Below are 11,755 nucleotides of genomic sequence, written 5' to 3'. Positions count from 1 at the left end.
TCTCTTTAGAAGTAAATGTCTACTTAATCAAAGACCACGTAACAGGTCCCCCACTTAGGTTTAACTGCTGTAGCAGCACAAAAGAAAGTCATCTCTTTCTAGTCTTTCCCTTCCATAGGTGACTTGCCCAGTTTCCATCAGATAGAGGGGCACCTCTTAGCGAGAAATCTGTCCTTTGTGACTACCGGTTGAGCTTCTCGTATTTGACAAGGTTGGTCACAGCCCCCACGTCTTAGGCTGGTCAGCTGTGTGTCAGGTGGCAGAGGCTTTACCCAACAATGCCAAACAATGGCTGGCGGGAAGTGACCAGGCAGAGCTGAGGCACGGAGGGGCGATCCTGGACAAGCACCTCTGGGCAAACCTCAGGACCAAGGGTTTTTTAATTAGTGGTCATTTTCTAGAACTAGAAAAACACATTTAGGACAAACAGTTGTGATATGAGAAGGAATGGCTATGAATGCAGATTAGAGATTGGGCCGGTGACCGTGACCATGTCCCTGACAGCGTGTGCAGGATGCTGCGTGCAGACACGCAAGCTTCTAAATAGTGAATTTTAAATAAACTGCTTTCTCCTCAGCGTCATTAAAACACCCGAGCGCTTCAGTCTCCAACACACACATCCGTGGACAAACGCTGGGCAATACCAACGCTCACCTACAATATAGTCCCCTTCCTTACGGCCAGTACACAGCAGCACTCAAAACATTTAAGATCACCATCTGCCACTATGGTCAGCACCCCTCAGCCCAACCTGCGACAAAATGCTACATCTTCCAACAAGAAATAACCAGTGAAACATACACCAGGCTGGAAATAACCACTGAAACTTACACCAGGCTTCTTCCTGGCTTAACAACAGTTTAACATTTTAACAATCTGTGCTCCAGAGGTCAAACCATGGGTAGATGGGTCTTTTCTTCTGATGCATTTAGTGCTTAGAAGCAGTTGATTCCATCGCCCTGCCCTGCAGGTGCCCCATGATGGAAACTGCAACAGGAGCCCAGCCATCTTCCTTGGAGTGTTTGGTTTCTTTAAGTCAGGGGAAAAAAAGGACACTGCTCCCTCCTCCACACACCCCTCCCTGGGGTCCAGGAGAGATTGTTACAGCTCAAGACCGCCTTGATTGTTGAGCAGAACAAATAATATTCTAGTATGAGTACTGGGGGGTAGGGGCAGGCGGTGAAAGGAAAAACAAAGCCCAAAAGATTGTTTTTTTTTTTTGCTGTTCAGCAATGAATTTCACACCCACAACGTGGGGGGCAGAGTGGGAGACCAAAAACAAAAACATCCTACACAGTAGTCAGCCTTAATCCTAACCACCCACCTTCCCGAACCTCTGAAGGGTGCTACATCTGGCCTGTACCATGACCTTAGCTCCTATATTCAACAGCTCAGACTTCATCTTAATGCCTCTCAGACACAAACAAAATCATGCAGCAGCTTCAAGTAGCCCTCTTCCATCTCCCTCCTCAGGAGGCTGGCCACAGTAAGTCAGTCATTTACCAGATTCACCAGGAGGCTAGTCACCAGATACCATGGAGTAGGTTGTCCTGCTAAAACTGCAGTGAGTCAGACATTTAGACTATCACAGAGCACGATTTTAAAAATGTAATACTGTTTATTTAACTTCAAAAACATTTCAACATTCTAAACATACAAAAAAAAAATAACAGAACATTGCAGATCGTGTTTAGTACAGAAGGTTCTTGAACTTTCATCAATGCAGTGGCTCTTGGCTTTGCTGACAATGAAGAGTTCTATGGTTTGTTTAAAAAACAAACAGTTTAAAACTACCACACTTCAACTAAAAAGGATCCAAAACACTTCTCATGCCAGCTGACCCCCCCCCTTTTCCACAGCTAAGAATGGCAGCGGGATGCTATGTCTCTATATACAGAAACAAGACAACCTGAAGCTAAATGGATGCCCACTGCAGTGTCCACAGGTCCAGCCCCACAGTGCACGCCCTGAGCTACGGCCCCTCTGGAAGGCATCGCTCCTACAGCCTCCACGCCAAGCAAGGAGCGTCAAGAGTGTGTCTCGGTTGCTTTGTTCTTTTTACAAACTATAGATATGTACAGTTGAGAACTCAGGATTCCTAGTCAACGACCATAGAGTTAACACACCACCTCACAAATTAAAAAAAAAAAAGAAAATGCGAGAAACTTCTTTAAATGCCTTGTCACACCAACAGCAAAGTGCACAGAGTGAGGAGAACACGAGAGCCTTTTCATTTTAAAAATGTTTGGAAATATGTACAACTTTGATACAGTTTCCGGGTGCTCCAGACACCCATGGCCGCTTCATGTAAACCACTGACAATTGCTAGAGCACTCTGAGACTACGATATGATCATGATCCAACTGGGTAATTCAACCTAATGAGGGCAACAGACACGTCTCGGGCGAGAGGTGTGTCAATCACGGCGCTCCCTACTCTAAGGTATTCACAAGGAGACAGATCAACAGTTTTTTTTTATTCATCCTCCTCCTCCTCCTCCTCCTCTTCTTCGTCCTCGTCGTCTTCATCTTCCTCTTCCACCTTTTTCCGGGCAACTTTAGCAGGACCCTTGGCGCCATCAAACTTCCCTTTAGACTTATAGTCTGCGACATCCTGGAAGGAACAGGGACACATTCCCAATGAGCCAAGGGGAGAAGCCAGCCGTCCCCGCCCCAGAATAAGAAAACAAGGGAGGAAGACAGGGCTGCTCTTTCAAGTATTTGTTTCCAGATTCAAGTTGGGTTCTCAGCCATTCCAGTTGCGGATGAACGGGTGTTCAAGCGCTCGCAAAGTCCCGTGAATAGCAGTATCAGACCCTCTGCCCGGGGCATCCCACATGATCCAAGTTCGAGGCCTGCCTGAAAAGTTGCCCCAGACACAAACATCGGTCAGAAGCCAGACCACCAGCACACCAGGCTGATCTGGAGCGGAGACGGGCCCTGCAGCCTTCCACCCCCAGCCCAGCCCCAGCCCGGGCAGCTGACTGCTCACCCATCCAGGCTCCCAGGGGCCCCAGCCCGCGCACGGCACTCTGACCCCTCACCTTCTCGTATTTCTCCTTCAGCTTCGCTGCCTTGTTGATGTACGGCTGCTTCTCGCTGTCACTTAAGTTATTCCACATCTCGCCCAGCTTCTTCGCCACGTCTCCAATAGAGATGCCAGGGTTTGTAGATTTGATCTTCGGGCGGAATTCAGAACAGAACAGGAAAAATCCAGACCTTGGAGGGGAGAATGGTATACATTAGATGAGAACCCACCAAAATGGGAGCTGAAGTCGAAATCCCGTGTTCCTGAATACACAAATTCCTACCACTACGACTCCTGCCAAGTGAAGAAATGTGTGATGCCATGCACAATGTTACAAAGTTGTAGGTACCAGAATGCTAAGACGCTTCAGAAATATATGGTGCTTTCTCAGTTCCTGGGAAGAGGGTAGAGAACACGCCTATGGACCGGACCCTGACACCCAGAACTGGGCTGTCTGCCTCCTTCCCAGTGGAAAGGCCGACAGCCAACCAGGCACACAGCTCACAAACACAGCCGTAACTCCGGACTTCCCTGGCCCTGCATTTTAAAGCTCAAAGTACAGAATGTTTTGCAGAGGTATCTCAACATTTTTTAGGTAGTTATCTTTTAAAAAATCTTTCAAGCAGAAGGAAAGCTCTTAACTGTTATACTGAATCCTATAGTCACTTACGGTGGCCTCTTGGGGGCATTCGGGTCCTTCTTCTTCTTGCCTCCCTTAGCTGGTCCGTAATCCTTCATTTCCCGATCATAGCGCACTTTGTCTGCCTTTGCCATTTCATCAAATTTAGACTTCTCTTTCCCAGACATTGTCTGCAAAGAATAGGACCTGTTAAATTCCTCAATGCCATGAGCACATACCTGTTCAGTTGTCCTTTAATTAAAGTGGCAGCTGCTATAATCACTTGCAAAAGGGGACTTAAACCCTGGTAGAGTCTTCGAAGATAAAAGCACACATGCAAAGTTCTAAAGACAGGCAAGATGAGTCTAAGAGGAAGAAAACAGCCACCTGGGGCTACACTGAAGGTAAGTAAACACAAAGTGTGAAATCCAACTAGGACTGGCTCGAAAGATACAAAAGAAAAATACCTTCCACCTCTCAGAGCATTTCTTGGAAAATTCTGCAAAATTGACAGGGACCTCAGGGTTTTTCTTCTTATGTTCCTCTCTGCACGTCTGCACAAAGAAGGCATAAGCAGACATCTTGCCCTTTGGTTTCTTGGGATCACCTTTAGCCATCTTGACTGATGAAAGGAAGAGAGACAAAAAAAAACAAATACAATGAATATATACAAGATATACCAAAGGTGGCCATTTAGGAAGAACCCTCCTCCCCGCAGCTGCCACTAGCAGCTGAAGGCAGAGTGGGGAGGAAATCAGTTTCACCGTCGCATGTCATTTAACTTTTGACCAGCACGAAGTGCGCTGGTTTGAGAGTTACTTCTCTGAGAGACATCAAGTTCTCCAAATGGAACCAACCCAAGTGGGGTGGCTCAGAGGTATATTCCGACTCAGAACTACTACGTTTTGAAAACTACAATCACATAATGGGAAGGGCACTGGGGAGGACACATTTGTAGAGGGTGCAGGTGGATGGCAGAAGCTTGAAACCAACGACTTAAGGCTAGCTGGTCATCTGTTTTACTATGTTAGAGACGAAAATACTGTCACCACTGCCAAACACAAGATCCAAGCAGGAGAACTGTAAACAGGGAACATTTGAACTTTCACTATTTTTGAAGCGTTCTGGCTTATAAAAATGGCTTTTACAAGAAGGGTGAGCTGGCAAGTGAGCAGCTATCCCTTGTACTACTAGTTCAAATCTGTCACTTCATCGTTACCTAAAGGGGGAGGGGAGACCAAAAGGGGTAGTCTTGCTCGTCGGTAAAGCGGAACGCATGTCCAGCCAGGAACACTTTCTCCAAAGTTTCCAAATAAAAATGCAGCTGTGGCGTGTCATCGTCCCTGTCCCACCCCCCTGCTTCCCGCCATCTTTTCCTTTTCCCACACCCAAGGTCATCACGCAAAACTAAAGCGCTCCCCTTCGCAGGGGCAGACCGAAAGGCTGAATTAGGGCCCCGCGGCGGCGGCATGGGTGCGGCGGGACGGGTCGCGGGGGAACCCCGGGCCGGCCACGGGCAGCCGGGCTCGGCCCCGCGCTGGGTCACCGGGACACACATAATTCACCTTCCATTTTGTCAAAAGCTTCCTGATGAAAGAAAGTGCCCCTGAAATCCGCCGCTGCCACCCCCGGGGGGCGCACGGGGCCGGGGGTGGCGGCGGCGGCAGCGCGCCGGGGGCGCGGAGCCGGGCGGGCAACGGCGGCGGCGACGGTGGCGCCAGCCGTGCCTCCGAGCCCCGTTCGCTAAAATGGCTGATCCGCGCGCGGCCGGCGCAGGCGGCGGCGGCGAACAAAGCGGTCCGGGCCCCGCCACCGCCGCCGCCGCCGCCGCCGCCGCCTGCTCGCCAGCCCCCACCCCGCCCCGCCCCGCCCGGGGCTGCGGAGGCCGCGGGCCGGAGCCCCCTCCCCCCCCGCCGGCGCGGGGCGCACTGCTCCGGATAACAAAGGCGCCCGTGCGGCCATGACGCTCGGCCGCGCAGGGGCCCGCGGCGGCGACCCCGGCTCTCCACGCCTCCGGCCGCAGGCCGCGAGCACCGGGGCCGAGCCCGGAGCCCGCCCGGGAGCCGCCGCCGCCGCCCACCCCGCCCGCCCGCCGGTCCTCCGCTCGCCCGAGCCGAGCGCCGCGCCAGCCATGTTCGCGGCGGCGGCGGCGGCGGCGCCCGGCGGGCAGGAGAGAAGCGGGGGGCAGCTGGCCCGCGCCCCCCCACCACGGGCCGCCAGGCGCTCCCGCGACGGCCATGTTAATGCAGAAGCAGCAGTGCAGCCCGCGGGTCTGCGCGGCGCCCGCCGAGCCCGGGAGCGAAGTTTGCCTGCGCCGTAGCCCCCGGCGGGCAGCGGTCACCCGCCCCCCGCGGAGTCCGTCCCGGGCCGGGGAGCACCGGCCGCCTTTCCCGGGCCGCCGCCCCGCGCCGGGACGCGCGCCACCCGAACCCGCAGCCGCTCCTCGGCTCGCGCCGCCGCAGCTGCCCGAACATCTGGCTTCAGCGGGCCTCGGTCCCTGGGCCGCTGCCCCGGGGGCGTCGGCCGAGGGTGGCTCCCCGGAGGGAGCCCAGCCCCGACAGCGGGGAGCTCAGCTTGAAGCACTGAAAAGTTGAAACACCTGAATTGCTCCTTCCTTCCCGCACCTAGCAAGAAAGGAGGCGAAGGGGGAGGGAAGGGCGCGGGGAGGAGAGGCAGGGGGCGGCGGCGGCGGAGCGCGCTCGCGGCGGCGCGGGCCGGAAAGTTGTGCGGGCGCTGCTTCTGCTGCTGCGGCGGCGGCGGCGGCGGCGGCGGCGGCGGCGGCGGCGGTAGCAGCAGCGGCGGGCGGTGCGAAACGTACCTGTATTGTTCGCTAGTCTGGGCAGCGCAGGGCACGACGCGCGGCTCAGCGCTCCACAGCCTCGCGCTAGCTGCCTCCACGAGAGCCGCCTGATTGGCCAGCGGGCTCCGCCGTTTAAAACAGCCTCCTCGCCCGGCCATTGGCTGCGGGCCTCATGAATATTAAACAGGCGCGGGCGCCCATTGGGCGCGGCCGCTGGGATCATTCATTCAAACAGAACAACCCGCCGGCGCTGGCTGCAGAGGCAAAACAGAGGAATAATAATAATCTCGCTTTCCCACCCCCCGCACCCCCCTCTTCGAACAGAGCTGGGATCTCAAAGGACTTTGGAGAGGTGGCCCCTCCATTCCCAGCGGCCTCGGCCTCTGGTGTCTGGAGGGCGAGGTCGAGCCTGGCTGCGCTGCTCTCTGCTCCCTCTGCGCTGCGGCCTGTGAGCCCCCAGCCCCGACCCCTGGCCCCCAGACAGCCCCCCCCCCCGCCCCGGGACACCTCCAGGGATCAACCGCGAGGGTCGACGGTCCTCCACCTCCACCGAGTTCCGCCGTGACTCTGCCGCAGGGGCCTGGCGGCAGCTCTCTCTCGAATGCCCGGCGGAAGGCGGCTGCTCGCTCCCGAGACCTCTGGGTTTCGGCACTCGCACTCCCCTGCCCCGCCTGAAAAGCACCTGATTCTCCTCCCGCGGATCGCGCTCGACTAGACTCTTTCCACTAATTGCCAGAAAGTCAATTTGTGCTGCAATTGCGGAAACGGCGAGCTAGGTGGGCTAGAGGAGGAAACCGGAGTTTGGCAAAAGGAGAGAAATCGTGGGAAGTAGTAGTTTTGCGGGCGGGGAGTCCCCTCTCCACTGCCTCAGTTCAGGCCCGCGTTCCCTTTGCTCTTCTGACACACACCCTATTGAAGAATAAAAGTTCTTGGAATAACTGAATGAGATTTGACTTGGCCTTGGCTTTGTCACTGGGTGGTTTGGCCTTGAGCAAGTCAATTCTTTTGGGGGGCTTCAGGCAATGGTTTTCAAAATGCGTGTGTTGGGGGGGACAGTGTCACCTCTAAGGGATGTTGGGAAATGCTCCATGACTGGGATTTGCTGCTGGAATTTAATATAAGGACGGGATGGCCAGGGATGCCAAATGTCCTGCATTGTAAAGGAGAGTCACGCAGGAGGAAGAAATGTCCCTTTCCAAATGCTAGTATCAGCCCTGTTGAAAAATATATGAGAGCCCCCTTCCCTCTTGGAGATACCATGAGCATCCTGGAAAGAATGGAAGAAAAAAGGAAGGGGGAGAAAAAGGAGCACATTTCAAGGGTTGAAATTTAGAGAAAATAGTAGAAGAGGCATCATGAGTTTCTATCGAAGTTCACTTTCTAAAGCACTTTGGAAGGCCAAGATAGCCAGCTATTTATAATTCCCATAGTTAGAGATGAGACCCACCAAAAGATGAGTTTTCCAAATGCTGTTTCCAGAAACTGTAGCTGAGTTTGAGGTATGCAAGGGAGCTGACCTCACAAGACACCTACCTCCCCACCCCCACCCAGCTCTTGCCAACTCCTCTGAATGTCCTGGGCAAGTCTGAGCCCCTGCAGCTGGCACTGCTGGGCTTCCAACATTAGGGATCCAATTGAGACCAAAAGGCAAAGATAGTGGTCTTTTGACAAGAGCCACAGGTATCAAGTCAGTTTCCTAGGTCCCTAGTTTACAGACTCTGAGGAATGCAGACATCTTAAGGCTCACTCGTCTAATCCCCTGCCCTGTTAGAGCCAGCTGAGCGGTTGCCTACCTTCTCCTTGCATACCTCCACTCACAGTGAGCTTACCACCTCCCTTCTGGGCTGTCTTTTCCGTCTGGGGCTATCTCTGAGCCCTGGGGTCACCATCCTACACACAGTCCAATCCCTTACCCTTCAGAGATTTCGCAGCAGGCCAAGTCTCTTCCCCAGGTGGACAGCTCCAGCTTCTTCCACCATCAGGTTCTCAGGGTCTGATCTGCCCAAGCCACTCCCCCCTCTTCTGTTTCTACCCTTCCCGGAGGGGAGCAGGGCCTCCACTTATGGTCTGACCACTGTACAGAGTGCCCTAGCCTCTCAATGTTGTCAGGCCTTTCTAGGCCAGAGATGGGAGTCAGGGTCTCAGGCAGGGCAGGGGCCTCCTTCTGGTCCAGCCACCGCCTGGTGTCCTGGCCACAGTGGGAAGCTGCCCTTAGAAGCTGGCAAGCACCAAGCTGGGGGAACTGGAGTGGTCAGCCTCAGAGCCCACGGGCACTACTTGGCGAGCCCTCGAGTGGTTGGTGAGGGTCACACTTACAAGCACAGGGAGGTCACAAGCAGCACGTGTGTACACACTCACACCCAGGCACACCCAGGGCATTCCCAGGGGCAGGAGTTTGAAAGCCAAGCCAGAGAAATAAGAGCCTCTCCCAGCCAGAAGAGAGCTTACAGTAAGTGGTGTCCAGACACCACCCTCAAGCCCCCCTCTTCCCTACCCACCGCCTCCGATTTCTGTGTATTTACTTCGAATGACGAAAGGCTTCCTCTTATTCTTCAAAGGAAGAATGTCTGCTCCCGAGAAAGCCACTCCTCTTATCATGTTGAAGCACTTGGCCTGAAGATTTGACCTCTGGTCACCAACATCAGAACTTCACAGAAAGTGTCTGTGACATCGCTGACCCGTGTCAGAGATCTGAAGGTTGTTGCCATGGTTCCCTGACCTGCCCCCAACAAACACACATATCACCCCAAGTCTCCATGTCTCCTGCAGGCCCAGTCTCCCCAGTTCCTCCGCCTATTCCGCATGAGCCTCGGTTGGGAGGCTCCTCACAGCCTAGGTTTCTCCTCAGCACGGTCTGTCTGTGGCAGCAGCCGGAGCGCAGGCGGTGCCTGGCAGGTCCCTGCCTCAGCAGAAACTCTCTCATAACTCAATCCCATGTACACGTCTTGAATGTCTACTAATAAATAAATAACAGAAGGGAGATGGGGTGAAGCGGGGGTGGGACTGGAGGGCAGGGGCGAGGCAGTGGCTTTGGACTCTGTCACTGACTTCATGGTGGGCCTTCTGCCATGTCACCTCAGCTCTGCCAGCCTCAGTGTCATGTGTCAAAGGTGATTCGACCTGCCTCATCCACCCCAGCCACAGTCCAGTCTGCTTGTGAGGGTGTGTGTGAAAGTGATCTGATTGTCACCTGTGAAAGGCCACCCAGGGCAGGGCTAAGAAACAGCCTGGAAGGGGAAAAAAGTGACAGAAAGTCAGGGATGCCGGGCCATGGCCTGGACTCAGGGCTTCCAAGGCAAGTTGCCTCTTCTGTCTGCAGCAAAGTTCGGTGCCCAGTGGCTTGGGGTCGCTCCAGCTGGTCAAGGCGCTGGAAAGCGCTTTAGCCACATCAGTCCCCTTTGAGGTCAGGTGCATCCACGCAGGGGAACCTCAAACAAGAATCCTGTAAGCCACTTTGCTGCCTGGAGATGTTAGGAAACCATTCAAAGGCAATAGGAAATATGACAGAGTGTGGTAAAGAGGTTTTCGATGCCTGTCAGTTCAAGACCCCCTTCCCCCAAAACTAAGAGGAATCTTCATCATTCAACAAAAATGAAACCCTGGTTCCTTAGACCTCACCCTCCCCCAACCCCACCCGAGGTCTCCATCTGAGCACCCAGGGCTTAAAGGTGACATCCCCGAGGCCCAACCAGGCCAGCCTCCTTTGAAGAATCGATGGAAACGCGCCAGGGTGGATTTCGGGAGCAGAGGTGGGGTCAGATTGTTGAATCATTTAAAATATGTTAAGGGCACTCGCTGTGAAGATCCCACATGTGAGCACAGCCTTTCACTAGCGATCTGGGAGCCTGTGTAAATTCCAGTCTTCACAGGTAGGGAGTCTTTAACTGCTGGCTTCTAGGCCTTCCCAGGGCCCTTGCCCCACTCTGCTCACTCCCAGGGGATCCGGGGCCTCCCCTGGCGCCTCCACCTCACCTTCCCTCTGCTCTTGGGTGGGAGTTACATTCCAACTGGACTCTTATCCAGAAGAGAGGAAAGTGTTTTCCTAGCGAGGCTCTCCGCGCGCTTCTAATGGGATGGTAGAGCAGTAGAGGCGCCTCGGAAGCCCACTAGCCCAGCCTCCTCCTGCCACAGAGGGCCCCGCAGGAGTCAGTGGCTGAGCAGGGGCTGGAAGACTGGTCTCTTGACCCTTAGTGTCACGCTTGTGTTACTCTTTTTTATTTTTGGCCGCGCCGTGGGGCTTGTGGAATCTCAGTTCCCCGATCAGGGAGCAGGGATTGAACCTGGGCCCTTGGCAGCGAGAGCGTGGAATCCTAACTACTGGACCACCAGGGAAATCCCACGCTTGTCTTACTCTTGGTAGCTCAGCTCCACTGAAGAAGGGGTTCCAGATGGGGAACAGATGGGAGGGCGGGGCCGGCCTGCGCCACCTCGCCCGCCCCCAAGGCCATGGGTCAGGCCGCTGGGAAGGGAGTGCGGGAGCCAGTGCTCTTTAACATGACGCGCCTCCAGGCCTGCCGGCCCCCCTTTCACATTGACTGAAAGTGAGAAGTGGGGCAACGACCGAAGGATTTCCTCCACGATACTGCCCACACTGCTGCCCTGTGGGCACACGGTCCTCATCCACGCAAGCCCATCCCGAGTCAAGGACGTGCCAGGCAGGCCAGGGTTCCTGGGGAAGATGAAGATGAAATGAAGGGTCCCTGCTCTCCCAGGCACCCAGTCCTGGGAGAGCTGTGATGGGGGAAGGGCGGGGAGGGGAGGAGACACTCAGCGGGGTCACCTCCGCTGACCCAGCCCGTTCCGGGAACAGCCCTGCCCTGTCAGGCCTTGAAGACTTTACCCACTGCTGGGTGACTGGGTCTAGACGGCCTCACCCCAGACCCCCTCCCACCTAGAGCGCAGCGCCAGATTCTCAGAGCCGCCCCGGGTTTCTGACCACCTGATACCGCAGGCCCTTCTGTGACCGCCCAAGTGATGCAAAGGCCCGGCTCTGACTCACTGAGCAGCCAATGGGCCAGCATGCCCCTCTTTGGGAAACGGTACAAACTGTTTCTCCTCACTTGAACCAAAGGGATTCCTGCGGTGGGGAGGGGGAGAGCTGAAGATTGCCACTTTTGAAAACGGGATAGAAGTCGCTGCTTTTAAAATGCTCCTCATGCCCTCTTTCTGGGCCTAAGTTTCCCGTCATGAGAAGGAGGGGCAGCGGCTGGTCCCTGGCATCTCTTAGGGCATCATCGTTCTTAGGATGGCTGATGGGGCTTCACAAAGAGAATGATTCTCCTATCTTCACCCACCCTGCCCCTCCCCCC

At 55.0% G+C, this 11,755-nt stretch overlaps 1 protein-coding gene across 1 annotated transcript; it reads right to left on the bottom strand.

Annotated features, from left to right (window-relative positions):
* Positions 1-2,463: 2,463 nt before the first annotated feature.
* On the bottom strand, positions 2,464-6,549 carry HMGB3 (high mobility group box 3). The gene is made up of 5 exons (XM_036840954.1): positions 6,465-6,549; positions 4,114-4,268; positions 3,698-3,837; positions 3,044-3,218; positions 2,464-2,613 (listed from the first exon to the last, which is right to left on the bottom strand). Exons 2-5 carry the CDS (start codon positions 4,261-4,263, stop codon positions 2,476-2,478), a joined length of 603 nt encoding a protein of 200 aa, XP_036696849.1. The 5' UTR covers positions 4,264-4,268; positions 6,465-6,549; the 3' UTR covers positions 2,464-2,475.
* Positions 6,550-11,755: the final 5,206 nt, after the last annotated feature.

Source organism: Balaenoptera musculus, chromosome X, assembly GCF_009873245.2.
Source record: "Balaenoptera musculus isolate JJ_BM4_2016_0621 chromosome X, mBalMus1.pri.v3, whole genome shotgun sequence".
In the NCBI taxonomy this organism is placed as follows: domain Eukaryota; kingdom Metazoa; phylum Chordata; class Mammalia; order Artiodactyla; family Balaenopteridae; genus Balaenoptera; species Balaenoptera musculus.
This window is presented reverse-complemented; position numbering and strand designations above follow the sequence as displayed.

Bases quoted from the DNA above. Each gene is read 5' to 3' on its own strand.
- HMGB3 (XM_036840954.1), bottom strand. From the start codon at position 4,263: ATGGCTAAAGGTGATCCCAAGAAACCAAAGGGCAAGATGTCTGCTTAT. The intron at 3,219-3,697 runs GTAAGTGACTAT...CTCCCCTCCAAG, and splicing joins AATGCCCCCAAGAGGCCACC to GTCTGGATTTTTCCTGTTCT. The intron at 2,614-3,043 runs GTGAGGGGTCAG...TGTTCCTTCCAG, and splicing joins TGAAGGAGAAATACGAGAAG to GATGTCGCAGACTATAAGTC.